At 34.5% G+C, this 17,898-nt stretch overlaps 1 protein-coding gene across 2 annotated transcripts in view; it reads right to left on the reverse strand.

Moving 5' to 3' along the window:
- The window catches only part of LOC107286539 (core histone macro-H2A.1), a 41,142-nt gene that overhangs the window by 7,614 nt on the left and 15,630 nt on the right, over positions 1–17,898 (reverse strand). Inside the window, exons 3-6 of one of the 2 annotated variants that reach the window (XM_015814927.1) lie at positions 8,120–8,226; positions 7,624–7,821; positions 6,887–6,994; positions 1,089–1,179 (exon numbers count right to left, since the gene is read on the reverse strand). In XM_015814927.1, the coding sequence (XP_015670413.1) occupies positions 1,089–1,179; positions 6,887–6,994; positions 7,624–7,821; positions 8,120–8,226 (504 nt within the window). Of the gene's footprint in view, positions 1–1,088; positions 1,180–2,820; positions 2,921–6,886; positions 6,995–7,623; positions 7,822–8,119; positions 8,227–17,898 lie in introns of both variants that reach the window. The other variant, XM_015814926.1, reaches the window with a different exon arrangement.

The raw sequence follows: 17,898 nt of genomic DNA on the forward strand, positions 1-17,898 counted from the left end.
CTGATTAGGTTGTCATACATTTTCCAAACTAAGAGATTCAGGTATTAAAGCATTATAATACCCAGTAGTAAATCCACTGACTATGGTAAGATTGTTAACATAGTTGATTTAAGGAGGTTAAAGTTATTGGCATTCAAATACTAATGTTATTGTATCTTGATCTTGCAGTGGTTTCTAGTATTTCTTATCATTGTAATTTGCTATGCTATGAATTTACCTCCCAAATATTATTGTTTTAATACTGACAGTCCCTTAATTTGATAATACATTCGTAGGCTGTCATTCCATGCTTCCCACAGGCTCATCTTTTCAAACACATTTCCCAAATTGTTTCTTCTTCAGATCCCCCACACCTCCAGAACATCAGTTGGGAACAGGTGCCCAGTATTATTATGCTTTGATGGTATTACTTAATCTTCACAATTATTAATAAGTAATATTTGTGTTGGAGAATACCTATCTATGTGGTCTTTAAGAGTCCACACTGACTTGATGTCACATAATCGAACAATCAAAATTGGATTTAAGCTTGTGAAATTAGTGTTCTCTCAAAAAAAATTACACTTTGGTGAGATGCCTGTTAAATGGTTCCTCGCTTAAATGTTCCACATGTAGCTCTAGTTTTTAGGGCAAGGGGTTGTATGCTCAGAGACATAACTCATTCTTACTACACAATGAGGCAGAATCACTGTTTGTGTGATAGAGGTAAAGTTGAAACTTCCCAAAATTAATAAATTAATTATTAGTAACCACAAGAATACACCTAGATTTTCTTGCCTTGTGTTTTTTCTAAAACTCTTTTATATTCACTTGCTAGTCTATTGTAGAGAATTGTGGATTTCAGATGGATTTGCATCTATGCACCAACCCTGTCCAACCCTTGTTTAGTTTTTTCCCCAAGATCAATCAAGGTTGTTTTGAAAAAAAAAAGAGTTTTTTTCACTTAAGCATTTAGAATTTGTTCTGAAATTGAGGTGGATTGCTGGAAGTGAGAAAAGAATGCAGCTCTGCAGAGCAGAGACAAGGTTGCTGCTGCTGATTGGTCATGCATACACACACAAAGTCTGCAGCACTGAACTCTCCATTACCTACTTCACCACCGGTGTAGAAGTCAGAATTTGTCGGGTGAACGACAGCATCACTGTCGATTGTGGCAATGTCAGCCTGAACAACTTGCAACTACAACAGGTAAACAAATGTGTATCAACCATGTTGGTCAAAGACCCAGAACAGGATCTACATTTATGTACATACCAACATCCTTCTTTATCCTACCTTTTGGGATCCAAAATATGTATTATAAACCATCACAATAAAGCCTAAGAGTCTGTGTACAGGTATGTGCTGAGAAAAGGGAGAATGAAAGGAGAAGATAGAGAAACATCAAATACATAACTTTTAATACTTGACCAATAGGTCAAAGACACTGCATTTCAGGAAGGAAGTATAAAGAACAGCTAGCATCTTCTTGGTTTTGCAGAACCTGTAAAAATGTAATCTTAAAAAACATGATGATAACATCATCCAATCTGGCTCATCAAATCTAACAAAGCAACTTTCTCCATTCTGATATACTACCTTTGCACTATTCCTTGATTTTTATTTCCCTCTAACAATGTATTAATCATGCTGGGAATATTTATGCATTAAGACCTATAGAAATCAGTGTGCAGTTTAACTCCCCAGAGGTTCTGGGAGCGTTTTCAGCTTGCAGTACTATAGCTACTTACTGACTGTTTAACCCCGTTGAAAGGGGTAGATATCCTGAATGTCTTGGGGGTAAGGGAGGAAATGAAACATAGCCTTTTGCTTTGACAGTCCATTGGAGTCATTCTGGCCTGAATAAGCAGTGGTGGTGGAGATGAATGCAATGGCGATGTTATCCTGAGGCAAAATTCTTAAATTCTTCCTCTGAAACTAATAATAGGAAACAACTATATGACCGAGTACTGGCTCTTTGAAGGATGTAAATAATTTGCAAATAATAGATTATAATGTGCCTCTAGAGTTCCCACTAGTAGATTTATGACTAAGGAACTGAAAATCCAAGAATAAATATATGTAGAGATTTCAGCATATTTGTTCTATAATTTCTAAATAAACAGAAACATGGGACTGTATGGAATTCATCATGGTTTTTCATTTTAATGAAAAAAAGTGCTAGTTTCCTAGTTTAAGTTCCAAAATATGATACTTTTATATGTATATTTTATACTTTTATATTTTATATAAGACAGTTGCCTAGAGAAAACCCCCAGAAGGCTACAATGCTATAGAGCTATCCTAACCAATTCCCATTGTATTGAATGGAGTTTGTTCCCATGTAAGTCGGTGTAGGACTGCATCCTTAACTATCTATGTCTATCCATTTTTGTCTTTAGCTAAAACAATGAAAATAGAAAACTGAAATCAGAATGGAGAAACTGCTTAGTCTGAAGCCAACTTGATGATATAAAGAGCTATTTCAGTCCTCAGAATTTATATGCAAAATATTCCCAAGGGAACCAACAGTCACATCTGATTATTATGGAACAACATTTAAATGATTTCAGAGTTACTCAGAGAGTCATTTTCATGCAAGTAGTATCCAGAGAATGCTACCACATATTAATAGTCTTTCCACTATGTATTTTGAATACTAAAGATGCACTCCTCTATCTTCTTACCTGTGTTAAGTCCCCGTGCAATCAAATGGGATTTGTATCTGAGGAACATGCATTCAGTTGCACGATAAAATATTAAATTTATTACATGAAAATAATCTGCAAATTCCATAATTTTCATGTGACTGTTAGTTATAGCCACCCATTCCCCATTTACCTAGATCATCTTTAAGGTCAATGTCAGCATTGGTGGGATTGATAATGGCCTCCACTTCGAAGCCGGCTAAATTACTGATTTCACTGTGAATTAGGTTCAGCTGAAAAGAAAAGCATGAGGTGGGAAATAACAACAGGACAGTTGGGAAATCACAGAGAAGCTGCAGTCAAAGTAAGCTTTGCAACATAGATGAGGATAGCATCTCTGAAGGCAAATGTGCAAAAAATAAACAGCAGGTCATAAAGAAAGTTGCTTATAAACAAACATAGAATATGTTTCAAACTCTAGACATTAACATGATTCTCCACATGGGAAGTCAAAATTTGACAGAACAGGGCTTAGTTTACGAATTGTAATGCCAGACGGGGAAAGGTCTGGAAAAGTCCAAGGATGCTAAGTTGCTCGGAATTGCTACTAAATCTTGCTCATGCAAGCCTATTGATCATAATAGCTGGGATTACACAGGGTATCCATTTAAACTGATGTGAAAATAGCCTTCCTTCACATTATTCGTTTGTTATTTTTTGTGATGGGTAGAGAGGTCATTTTTGTTCAAATTATTTTGGCAGAGTGCATGAGTATCACTACATAGTTTTTGAGTTAAAACAGTAAAAAGCATCCTAAAATCAAGAGTAATTTCAGCTGAAGCCAGTAAGATGTACTTCCCAGTAGACATGGCATGGACTGCATTGTAAACAGGGCAGAGACGCCCTGAAAAGTTTGATTGTAATACTTCCATTTTAAAATTTTACTTTTGGATTAAAATGAATGATACAAATATCCATTCTTAAACACCACCAGAGACATGGTAAAATATTTTATTCTTTTCTAATATTTTCTGGGTTTTTTTTTTTATGTTCTGTTGTTTGAAACTTGTACTAAGATTGCAAAAAAAAAAAAAAAAGTGGGGGGAGGTAGAAGAAAAAATCAGACTCATCTAAAAAGGAAATGAAATATTAATGAAGGAAGGGTTCATGCTGTTATATGTATATGTACGAAGTTCTGGCTGGATTGTAGTCTTAATTATTATTTTAATATTTCATTTGTAACTAAATGAGAGGTAAGATAGCGGACTTGCCTAAAGCAAAGAAAGCATGGAAATGCTAATACCAGTCATCTATTCCTGCTTTCTGAACTTCAGTTAAATCAACACATGTTATGTCTGAATCAATCCATTGCTTACATTCCACTGTTTTCAAAATGCCATAAGTAATAAGCACATAACTGAAAGACAGCCTACTGGACAAATCCAGTAAGAGAAGGATCTTAATTTGAAAACAAATTTCCAATTATGCATTTAGGCCCAATAAAAGAGGCATAGGAAAAGAAAATGTATTTAGCCTGTTGTATGTTTAGTGGAGAGTCTGCACGCTTAAGCTTGTAAACAACAAATTGTATTTTGTGCAAAACAATTCTTTTCCCAAAGGAAATGTTCAGTGGGTACATAACATTTCCCTGCCCTCCCCCATTAGACAGCAGAACATTCTCCTGCTTGTCGAAAGGAGTTCTTTTGAATGGAAGCATGGCAGATGGCGATATTGTCCCTTAGGCTCCCCCCACTGTCACAAAAGATGTTTTTCTCTTCAATTTATACTGTACGGCACATGATAGCTACGTGGGTTGATTATGTCATGGATAAGCATTAGTTCGAAACCAGTCTGTACATGGTATAATTCCAATTATACAACTTAAAAAAGAGAGGTATTTCTATTGTTATTATCTGCTGCCACCATTTCAGATTAGTGTCTTTCCAAGAGCCAAAGATTTCTTTGACTTCTTACAGGCTTCCATGTATGTTACTAGCAGCTTGTGAAACGAATGTGGTTAGAACACCATGACATTAACAGAATTAAGAGGGTTGAGATTAAGAATGCCCCACATAACAGTCTTTTGACATCACTTTCATTTAACCACTACTGATTCGTAACATATATTTTTTTGGGCCTCACACATAGTAAAGTAATATAATATGACTAATAAATATAATCAATGTAATATAATAAATACAATATAAAATAAGAAAATATTTTAGCTCAGTATTCAAAGCTTATGATAACAAACAATATCATTTAGAACAGCAGGGTTAAACTTTGTAGATATGGCTAAATATATACGCAAAGCCTTCTTAGGTACAAAAAAATTCTCTATTTGTATATATGGATTCTTGCTATGATAAGTCTCATATTATCTTGTATATCTCCATACATTATTATTTATAAACCAGTATTTATTGCTCAACCTTTAGCAAATAGCTCTTAATACTTATGGATGTGTCTTGATGAAGAATTTCAATTATCATCATGCCAGTACAGTAGAATAATATGATTAGAAGCCATATGAATATAAATCATGTTAAAAGACAAATGTTTTCTGAACATATTTACAATCTTCTCTATTCCTGTGAAAATTTATCTCTGAAGGTTTCTTGTATGTATATCAAGCTCTAGTATTTCAATGCAATATAATAGCCAATGAAATGTGACACTATGACACCAGAAGAAATCTGTTTACAATTTTTGTAACGAAACGTGGTACACTTTATTTTTAATCATTTTCTTGATGTAATTCAGGTTGAAGAAATTTAACTTTTAAATTGCAAGGGAAATATGTAGCAACATGTGAACTGCATAAAAATATGCAGTTTTTAAGTTCACATATGCCTTGAAAAAACCTAAGAAGTGGAGAGAACAGGTACGAAGACCTGCTTAATGTCTCTCTCACCCAGCAATCCCTCCAACGTTTTCAAAATTATTTCCTTTCTTAGAGGCATTCAGTGTATGAGTTGGGATTGGGTTAAGCCTGTGTGAAAGGTCTTTGAAACCTCTTGCAATATCTCCACTTACCAGAATTATCATTTACTATATAGTAGCACATCCTTTTTAGAAACTGATGCATGCTTCTTTTATTGCCGTAAATTCTATTCACGTTAATTTGTGACTCTGGGTTACTATGTTAATCCCCCACGTCCCTATTTATGCTTGCAACTTATTTCGAGGTTGATAACCTTAATTCTAAGCTTGATATTGCCCACTTTCCCTCTTTTTTTCTCTTGCGCTAAATTATTGCTACTCTGGATTACTGAAACCTTTTCCTTACAATTATAGTTCAGGCTTTTTATCTCTATTAAATCGCTACGAAAATGTTTCAGTTTTATGAATCATTTACTTAGCCAAATAGTATTCCTCATCAATATCCTTTACTAGGTTTTCATTCTGTTTTATATCCAAAATAAATGCAATGTCCTGACTTCTTCATGGCTGTACTTTCACCTATTTTTAAAAACTTTCTGCCCAGTCTTTGGTTCCCTCTATTCTGCCAGAGTAATCCACTTGAAGACTACTTTCCTGTCTCTCTCTCTCTCTCTCTCTCTCTCTCTCTCTCTCTCTCTCTCTCTCTCTCTCTCTCTCTCTCTCTCTCTCTCTCTCTCTCTCTCTCTTTTCTTGGAAATAAAAGCAGCATGTCTTCCTCTTACGAATACTTATTTATTTATTTATTAAATTTATTTAATAAATAAATTTAGCGTCCCCCCCCAACCTTTTGAATGCCAAGGACCGCTTCCATGGAGAGCACTCTTTCGTGGACTGGAGGGGGCGTGGTTTCGCACGCTGCCTGGACCCCACATATGGGCATATGGGGCTTTGCTTGCTTGCATAGCCCAGTGCCTGGCAAGCTGTGGACTAGGGCTGGTCCACAGCCCGGGGATTGGGGATGCCTAACCTAGAGGTCTGTCTTTTCTGAGACTTTTGTATTAACCTCCAAATCATTATTCCCAATTGTAACTGAGTTTCAAGTGTACATAACTGTGTTCATTCATATTTATTATTAATCTTATGTCTGTTTAAATGTTACTGTTCTTCGGAGTGGGGTCTGGTTTTTTAATCGATTACATTTTATAAATTGATGGCATTCTGTACTTAATATGTATAATTTACAATACATATAAAATAAGTTGCAGATATGCCCTTTTATTCATGTATACCTCTAGGTTCAATTAAGTGCATGTACTACACCCACGCGTACACACACACACACACAAAGAATATTTTGATTAAATGCACAAACCTACCTTTTGCCCAAGAAATAGACTTTTGGTAGATAAGACAGTGAAACCATCTGTTGGAGTGCCTTCTGTTGTGCTGTCAGCACTTGCTGATTTACTGACTTCTCCCTGTTTCTTTTCACATATAAATCAGTTAACCAATCAGCTTATTAGCAAATCCAAGTTTAATTAAACATTATATAACTAACACACACACACACACACACACATGGAAAGGGAGAGGGAGAGAGCAACTATATGCTGGGATAAGCAGATTCCAGAAAGAAAAGAAAGTTAGCACAATTTTGATTTTTAGAACTTAAATGCTGAAGTCAGGCCATCCCTCCCACATCTTTTTTCAAGAGCAGCATTTATTTTCTTGTATTAAAAAACAAATAATAGTTAGTGTAATAGCACCAAGAATAGTTGGCTTTTTGGACTCTCTCTATAGCTAGGAATAAATGAGCAGATAAACTAGAATTGAAAATGTAACACTCTGCACAGCCCTAAAGTCTATCTATACATCTAAATCTATAAAAGAAGTTGAATTTTTATTAGCATGTATCTAATATGTATTTCACATATCCCCTTTTGAAATACCTAGATCCAATGTAGATATTTTTATGAATTAGAATAATTCAGTGTAATTGCCTTTTACATTATATTAGACTGGACATATATTTTACTAGTCATCTAGCAACTTAATTGTTTCTGAGCAAAAATGCGTAAGACTGGATTATAGGCCCAAAAAAAATTAAGTGTACCTTAGACTTTCTTGCTACTTTCTTTGCACTTGCTTTCTTCGTTGTGGTTTTCTTCTGTGATGGTGACTTTGCTTTTTTAGCTGGGGGTGGAGTGATGATGGCTTCCAATTTTCCTTTTGAACCCCGCTTTTTGGCCAACAACTCTGGGTGAATATTTGGTAATACACCACCACTGGCTATGGTGACACCTTTCAACAACTTAAAAGGAAGTGGAACAAAAAGATATCTCTGAGGATTTTTAAAACTTGAAGACACTAAGATTTTGATTTTGAAGAAAAGGATAATGAAATACCCAAATTAAGAGTCGAGTCCCTACTGAGTTATGAGACTCTATGACAATTTCAGAGTTAACAACTGCTGATATATTTTCTAATGATATATTTCAACTGAAGCAATTTTGATTTATTTAACAGATGTTACATTTTTAGGCAGAATACGTAGGAAAATTAAAAAAGAAAGAAAAATGAATCCCTAAAACCACGGAATGTATTTTCACCTGATTTAACTCTTCATCATTTGCTACAGCCAGCAAGATATGTCTAGGGGTGACACGGCCTTTCTTGTTATCTCGTGCTGCATTTCCAGCCAATTCAAGAATTTCCGCTGCCAAGAAAGATAAAATTGTTTTCAGTCTTTTTTCTTATTTTAAAAATAGAATGCACAATATTATCCAGGAATTTTAAAAATGCAATCTTAAAATCAGTAAGAGAACTATAACTGTTACAACAACATTAAGGATAAAATAAATAGGAAAAGACGTTTGATAAGAATTAATTGCACATAATCTGGTAGCATCTTATTTCAGCATAGGGATGGAGGACAATATAATTCTATGTGACATCAGAGGTACTCATCTGTGCTAGTTTTCTCCAAAGATGTTCTCTAAAAATACTTTCAGGAAGTATTTTAAATGTATTTTACACATCTGATAGTCTTGAAAATCAACCAGATTTTTAAGGGTTTTGCTAATAATAACTTGATCTGTAAAAAAGTTAATAACTGTGTACATAACATATGAAAGGAAAGAGCAAGGATTAGCTGTCCAGTTAAATAAACAATGGAAATACCCAAATTTTCTATGTTTCATGGCAATGTACACTAAAAAGCAACTACAGTTAAAGGAAGTAAAAAGATTTAAGTGGAAAGAGTCGCACAGATAATTATAAAAATAGTTAATAGATCAAGAATGCAAAATCAGCAAGCAGATATTCAATGGATATAGAAGATTTAATAAATAACTAAAATATGCATACTGTATACATAAACGTATTTAGTTATTGGTATATTTAAAAGCAATAATAAAATTTGTTTAAACAACTTCAACTAAGCACCCTATTCTATGGAAATTCTGTTAATTATTTTAATGGCTCATTTTAATGTTGCTTTTAATTATATCAGTTTTGTGGTTTCTTAAACTTATTTTCATTGTAAGCTGCTTCAGCATTGGAATATATGAAAATTGAGGTAAATTCAGTAATAAAAGAATATTGAATACATTTAACAAGATCAGAGGGTGTATACTTCTATCAGATACTTTCTGGATTTTTTTTACCAATAATCTGGTCATTAAAGTTTATTGGGAAATCTGTGACAAGCTGTGAATATATTTCATTAATAAGAAAATAATTTTTCAGTGCTTCAGTCAAAATGATGATAGCCTTGCTAATTTTATCTTCTACCTAATTCATACTCCACTGTACTTGTTATCAATATCCATTATGATGAATTGCACTGTTCAGTTTGGGGATAGGATTCTCTTCCATAACTATATTAATAACTACATGGTAGCAAGGAATTCCATTCATTGCCTTTATTAGAGATTAGGAACAGATTTTAACTTAACATCTGATCTAACATAGAAAAAGTCATATCATACAGTCTAGAGTATTCTCTAAAATTCTCCTGGAATTATTTTTTTGTCCTTCACCTATCTCTTAAAATGTTCTAAAGTTATCTCTGTAAAAGGGACCCCCCCCCCCCAATAATCATTTAGAGCAGTGTTTCTCAACCTTGGTAACTTTAACCTGGGTGGACTTCAACTCCCAGAATTCCCCAGCCGCTGGCTGGGGAATTCTGGGAGTTGAAGTCCACCCAGGTTAAAGTGATCAAGGTTGAGAAACACTGATTTAGAGATCTTTGGACATCTCAATCTCTTGTCAAATACAAGATGCAAATATACTGGGAGAATTTAAATTGGAGATACAGCAAAAAGAATGCAAGTACAGAAGAGAAACACATGCATCCCGTTCTCACAGTCCTTGATTGACACAATATAACAACAGTACATTTTTTCATCTAGTTTGGGGAATTTTACAGATAGTTTGAGGAACTTTTCTTTTTAATACAAGTGACCAATAGCTATATTTTACAAAAAGCAAACCAAGCCTGCAACCCACTACTTAAAAACCTGATCCTCCAAGCCAGCAACTTCTTCAAGATAGGAAACAGACACACAGAACTTTTCCAGCTTGTAGCAAACAGGAAACTTCACATGTAACTTACACCTGCAACTCTTTGACTGGTTCTCATGAAACATTCTGGTTTTTATACCAGATTTCCATTAATATAATTTGACACAGGCCTAGCCCAATTTGAAAGTATGTATTAAATATCAGAGTAAGGAAAGCCTATGAGATTTAAAATCCCAAGGTTTAATAGGGGTATCTTGGACCACAGGAAAAAGATACATACTGTACACTTAAACATTGTTCCGCAACACAGGCCTAAAATTTTTTTCAACAACGTGCCTAACTGTTGCTGGAAATTGTGACTTCCCTACAAGTTCTTTTTTCTTACCCAATTCCAAGGAGTTGGAAGTGGGGGCAATTTATCTTGTTTGGGGCTCTTGAATGGAAAGCAAATAACCAAATCAAATTTGAAGAAAGTCAGTAACAACAGCATTACTGAGTAGAAAGTCCGGTCAAATGCTGATATCCAGGGAAGCATAAAAATCCAAAACCATAGTCATGGTCAGTTCTCAAATAAACAATCAGGATTAAAAACAAAATTGAGATCCAAGCTACTAGCAATATACCAGGAGAAGGTAAGGCTACTAGCAAATGTTTAAAATGCAGATATTTCCCAGTTCCACATAAACCTACTCAGGAATCAGATAATAACGTCACAATTTTAAGGATTCCATTTTAAAAGAGTTAAGATTTGTAAAAAAAATCCATGCCTCCTCTTTTGCACGCTAACCTGTTTTTTTTCCTCACAATTTTATTCACTGTTGTAAAAATTAATAGAAAATACAAAGCGGATATCATAATTTGGAAAATTTTGAATTTTCTAAGAAGAGTAGTACTTTTCACAATAATCATGCTCTTATTATTTCCTATAGTCTCAGGCAACTGGGAGAAATAGGCATTTTCTAGCAACTTTGGTTACAAACCCCATAAATCTGTGACCTCTGATTGTGAACATTTTTACATGCATAATAAATTTCTAATGAGATTCATGATATATGGCATTAACCAAGGTCAGAGCTCTGAACATACTGCATTCATTCTTTTTCACAATGGTGTTCCAAATACTGTAGAACTCCCATGATGTTTTAAAGCAGAGCCTTACATATAAAACAGTACTGAAATGGAAATAACTGATCAAACTCAAAGTTTGATGTACAGTATGGAAATTTATATGGAATGATTCTGCAATTTCATACTTTTGAAATTTAAATGTAGGTTAAATGTCAGCTCTCAAGTCAAATCTGTTGTTCATTATAGAACACAAGTTAAATGCTAAATTTGCATGATGGTTTCTTTTCTCAATACTTAGTTCAAGCAAAAAGTCCTTGGTAATTGTCAGGTGTTCAGGACCTGGACTTTTGCTATGCAAATGTGAATATACCTGACAGCTAGGAATTCTGACTTCATCCAAAGTCTGATTAGATTTTGTTTCCCCTTCTGGATAGAAATTTTATGTCTTGAGTAAAACCATTTCTCTGATTTCAAAAACATTTGCCTTTCTTTACTTCATTGCAATGAAGTCATAATGTTGAGAATTTAGTTTCTAACAGCTAACAGATGACATGCTGAGCAGTTGCCAGCATTTCCAACACCCTCAAAGCCAAAGTGTAAAAAGTGTGTGAAACTCAATCCTTCAGCCAAAAAGAAATCTGAGAAAAATTCCACAAACTGATATTAGCATTCACAATTTTTTTTAAAAAACTGTAATAAACAATTTCTAAGCCATACAGTTACTTTATTCTTATTCCCTTTCCCTGTTATACACATACATAAATTAGTCTTCTATTAGTGACTAGTTGATTAGATCATCTTATAATTTTGAATTATTTTAGCAGAATTAGCATTGTTTTTCTTGAACATTCCTTTATTTTGAAAAAAGTACTTCTTTTCTCTAGAAATAATTCTTTAAAAAATGCCAGGCTTACCTTTGCCATAATTAACAGTCAACAGTGATCACTCCACGGATGTATCTTGACAAACCTGTTCACCCAGCCTGTGCATTAAATGTTTAAAGGACAGCTTTTAACAATGCAGCTGACTGATCAGTGTTTAATGGAATTTATATTTTCACTTTAGAAACCTCTCAGAATTAAAATCCCCCCCAAGCCAAATTACTATTTTATCCTTTCCTTCAACCTTGCAGGTGTTGGAAGGTAGGCTTCCAAAAAGCAAAAGGGAAGTAAGGAAGAACATGTTATTTTTTAAGGCTGTGCTACATAATTAAGTGTTCTATAAAACATGCTGACGTGAACAAAGCAGTTCCCTTTGAAGCATAAGGTAGTATCTGTGAAAACACACATGCAAACCAACCAAGAGTAGCTTTTGAAGCAGTCATATAAGCCATGCAAGGACATGGTTGATTTAATGCTTCGAAGAGAGTCCTTTATTCAGGTTAATGTACTTTTTGAAGCACCTCTTTCAAATGCTTTGCTCAGCTGTATTCTTCTTTCTATCTTAATTGGCTATAGAAGAAGTGGTGGAAAAAATATTGGGTGAAAATCTATTTTAGGTTTCTTGTAGGAATCACTCCTGTGAACGTCCAACAAAAAGCAAGGACAAGCACATGGTAGAAGCTACTTGGAAGCAGCACCGGACAAATTTTGTTGGAATCATTTCTTTGATATGTCTGATGCTTGTCTTAATAACTTTACAACAGGAGTGTGATCCTATACATATTTAGACATTCAATTATTATTTATTGCATTTCTATCACATTTTTCCCTAGAAATTCATAACAGCATACAGAAATTTCAAATCCTGTTTTTATCCTCACAATAACCTAGTGTGGTAAATTGGGTTTAGAGAGATCAATTGGCCAGAGTCATCCAAATGGGAATGTAACTATTAAACATCATATTACTTTAGCTCTTAATGGAGTTCAGTGGAGCTTCTTCTCAAATTACTTTTGAACTACAAGAAATATATAGTGTAGTATAGCTATACTGCACTAGTGAGGCCACATTTGGAATACTGCGTCCAGTTCTGGTCACCATGATACAAAAAAAGATATTGAGACCCTAGAAAGATTGCAGAGAAGAGCAACAAAGATGATATGATATCTGTAGGTTAAATCATACAATGAACAGCTAAGGGAACTATATAGGTTTAACTTAATGAAGAAAAGGCTCAGAAGAGACACGATGGCAGTCTTCCAATACTTGAAAGGCTATCACAGAGAAGAGACTGTGGCATGGCACCTGAAAGCAGGACAAGAAGCAATGGGTGGAAGCTCATTGGATTCAACCTGGAAATGAGGAGGAATAATTAATCAATGGAATTGCTTGCCTCCTAGAATTTTGAGTGCTCCATTAATGGAAGTTTTCAACAAAAGATTGGACAACCATTTATCCAGGATAGTATAAGGACTTCTGCCTTGGGCAGGGGATTGGACTAAAAGACCTCCAAGGTCCCTTTCAGCCCTATGATTCTATGATTTTTAGATGCATTTAAAAAAAAACAGAACTGAAGGGACCAAAACCTGATAACAAATGTAAATATAAGCTATTTTCTTATAGACTCTAATAGAAGGAAGTCAAAACATTTATCCTTTCATACTAGCTTCCTCTGTCCCCATTCTTTCTTTTTCCTTCTCTCAATTAGTCTGTAAAATGGTGTTTCCTTTGCCTACCAGTTTACACTTCATTGTTACTATTTTAACAGTTTACACATGCCTTTCCCCCCTTTTAAACACATCTAAACATGATTAGACTAAGAACTGCCAGATGTTGCTTGAGTGAAAGCAGTATGCAAGTTTTGGCTCAATTAGTTTACAACTCAAGACAGGTCTTGTGCTCTTAAATTTGCTCTTGGCTTACATCCTTAAGTTCCAAGGGCATTTGTTATAAACTAGTAATTACACAAATTAGACACCAATCACATTGAAAGTGTGTCCCCTTATGCATTAACATCAATAATTGCAAAGTACTAATTTCTTTGGATACAACACTGGGCAAGTCCTTGTACCTTCAGCTGGAGCAGAGGGTTACCTCTTTCACGCTTGATTAAGGGAACATTACAGGTAGAAAAGAAAGTGAGGCCTAACTTTAGCCACAGTCATTCATTCCTATTATGTGCTTATTCCATGATTTGAACAAATTAATAAACCTCCCTTGTACCAGATTTGCCATCACACAAATTGGGAATAGCTGGATTTGTACTACAATGACAAGATTTTTCAATAATCTAAGCCTCCTAAAGAAAGCTAGTCTTTGAGCTTCACTTTCTTTTTTTTTCCCCAATGAAAAAGAAATGACCAGTGGCACAGTTATGGTTGCTGGCACCACAGGAAGATCTGGGGGAACCTTATCCACTTCTAACTTTATGAACCCAATAAAGAATTTCACAGGAATAGGGCTTATGAGTGATTTCCTTACGTTAATGAACCAGGCTAATTGAAAAGCAGCAGAAACAGAACATTCAAATGTGTGGCTGTGAGGCAGATTTGTGTGTGTGTGTGAGTGAGAGAGAGAGAAGGGGGGGGGAGAAAGAGAGATATTTGTGCCTATTCAATTTTTCAAAAAATGGGTACAGAAGAAAAAACAACTACAACATGAAATATACCACTAAAATATAGAATATTTAAAAGTTATCAGATAAACGTTTGTCAATAATCAATAGTAATGCATTGCTGTCTGTTATTAAATTCAAGCATAGCACTGAAATATCAAATCAGAAAAAAAAATACCAAATTGAAATGCTTTTATATCTGTTTTTGCAAAAGATAGATTTTTTTTTTAATATGATGGATATAATGGAAGGAATCTAATGTTTAACCATAGAGATGTTCTACTATGGAATACAAAGTGTTACTAGTTAAGATAATAAGGAACATTCTAATCTCAAATATTGATACTGTCTATTAACCCTGCTGCCAAAGTGACCATGAGACATTGGCAAGCTATTATGTTTTCCAAACACCCTCAATGCGGCATCCATCAGCATTTATATGATGCAACCACAGAAATAAATACTGCTGCTTTTCAGATGGGATAAATAGTTGTTGAAAAGACAGGACGAAAGTTAGGGAAAAGATGAAAACAAAAACAAGGATTAGAACCGAAATCCAAACAAGTAAAGCATAGTCAGGAGACAGAAAAGTAATTATTAAAACAAACTGTTAAGCTCTTTGTTTTGTGTATTTTTAAAGCTGTAAATGCACCTAATTCATACTTTCTCACTGGCTTTCACTTAAAAGGAACAATAATAGAATCCAGGTTGTCCTCAACTTATGACCACAGTTGAACCCAAAATTTCCAGTTATTAAGTGAGCTTTGCTCCATTTTAAGACTTTTTTTTAACCACAGTTGTTAAGTGAATCGCTGCAATTGTTAAATTAGTAACACGAATGTTAAGTGAATCTGGCTTCCCCATTGACTTTGCTTGTCATAAGGTAACAAAAGATGGTCACATGATCCTGGGACACGGCAACTGCCATAAATATGAATCAGCTGTCAAGCATCTGAATTTTGATCACATGACCATGGGGATTCTGCAACAGTCGTTAAGAGTGAAAAATGGTCATAAGTCATTGTTTTCAGTGCCGCTGTAATCATTCACGACCTAAGGCAACTGGATTTTCTTGTTTTTTTCTTGAAAATGTTTTGCTTCTCATCCACAAAACAAATAGTTGTTAAGTCAAGGACTACCTGTAATGTTACATGACTCCTTTTTCAAAGACAGCAGCAAACTTCAATAATTTTAACTATAAAAGTGTTTTGCTTATTCTTGCCACTTTAGAGAACAGCATACAGAGCCAACAGTTCAACAACGGCAATCCTTATTAAGAGGCCCTGCATTTCCTCATCCCAATCTCACTTCTTTCATCACCTTTTGTAATTTCCTCCTAATTTATCTGCCTGTTCTGCTCTCTGGTGTCTGCTTGATTTATGTGACCTCCTTCAGAACAGGCGGTTGTGTGACTACAGTGGAAAGTCTCCTGGATGGGAGTCAGCAATTCTGAGATTTCAGTCCTTCAACAACATTCCCTGTCACATATAACACGGAACCCTCTTTAGACCTTTGTTATCAGAACAATATCATCCTTGCTGCTTATCAAGGGGATCGTTGGCTGTACCACAATCTGAGAAGGTTTCACGAAAATATATTTTGTTTTGGGTATTAGTTGAGCCATTTAACTTGGACACGCATAACATAAATAGAAATCATACACACAACATATGCAGGAATGGCATGTGTTCAAAAGGATACTGTCATTTTCCACTGAAAACTTTTTATTGCTTCTTATGATGCATTTTAAGTAATATTCAAAGCCTTTAAATGTTATTCATCAAATCAAATTAGTTTTTACACATCTCAGACGTTGCAATCAACATTCTTTAAACAATTATGTTTTTTGACTTGGGCACAGTTGCCCCATGCTTTTAAATTACTTCAATTTTTCCAGAGAAGGAAAAAAGTAACATTGTGGGTTAAGTGAGTTCAAGCTAATGACTTCTGACAACTAATATAATAAGGACTTAAAATGACAAGTAAAACACACTAGCGGAGAAAGCTTTATTGTTCAAGCATTCAATGACTTAGCATCAATCTCCATCCTATTAATGAATTATGATTCAACAGAAATCTGATTGTTTACTATGCTATCTGAAACTTCTTGGGAATTTTGGTGATGCCATGACACACAAGAATAAAACCTCAAAATCAGCACCTCCAAGGGCAAGTTACAATACTAGGCTATTATTTTTTTTTGCATTTGTTTGTTTTGAATTTATAAAATGCATGTATTGGCAAGTCATTTCCAATTAAGGAAAATGTTAACAGGCAAAGCAGAAAGGTCCAGGATTCTTCCTACTGCACTTCTCTAACAAACTATAAACAAGTATATTTGAGGAATATATGTTTTGTACATCACCTGCAGTTTTATAAACTTCATTCTTTCATTGTTGTGGTTTTCTTCAATTCAGTACAGCAAGAAAGTAACAGAAATTTCCATAAAGTTCATTTCTATTGTCTTTAAATTTTCTCTACCAGATTTTTATGTCTGCATTTTTTAATGTTTTACGAACACATGGGGTCACTGTAAATGGGACTACATTAATACAGTACAGCATACTAAATTTCCTATAAAATAATTTTAGTTTAAAGAAAAAAGCAAAACAGCATAGTGTTTGACATATTCATAAATATACATATTCATAAATATAGTATGTCACAAATCCATTCACCATAGACTAATGGCTCTAAGAGCCTCTACATTTTGTTAATGTTCTAGAATTACAATAATCTTAAAAGAAACAGAAAAACAGCATTGGAATTTAAGAAGCAAACAGACCAAGGCTATTTTAAAGCTCTTTTTTGAACAAAACTTCAATACTCTGTAACTGTCCTGAGTTCTCAGGTCAAAGAAATACATATAAGGTATTTACAATCACCTATTCTCATTTCTTAAATTCTTTCAATGTTTTGAATGTTTAAAATCTTAAATTGACAAGCATCTTAACATGTTCATTGAATTAGGAGCTTTGGTTAAGGTGCTGGACTGGGAGTAGAGAAATCCAGATTCCTATATATTCTCAGTGACGAAAGGACAACTGGTTGACTATGGGAAAGTCACTATCTCTGACTTTGTCCTACTTTACAAGGTTATTGTTAGTTTAAAATTAAGGGTGGGGCGCCTTGCATGTTATCCTGTGGAAAGCTGTGGTATAGATGCAGTAATAATTAAATGAATATACATAGACTGCCCAACTCCAGATGGCTACAAGATAACCAAAAAACCTACAGAAAGTTCGAAGTGCCATCTAGGATTAACCTGGATTTTTGTACCCAAAATCTTAGCCTTAGTCAC

The sequence above is a fragment of the Protobothrops mucrosquamatus genome, unplaced genomic scaffold (assembly GCF_001527695.2).
Source record: "Protobothrops mucrosquamatus isolate PMUCROS unplaced genomic scaffold, P.Mucros_1.0 scaffold296, whole genome shotgun sequence".
Classification (NCBI taxonomy): Eukaryota; Metazoa; Chordata; class Lepidosauria; order Squamata; family Viperidae; genus Protobothrops; species Protobothrops mucrosquamatus.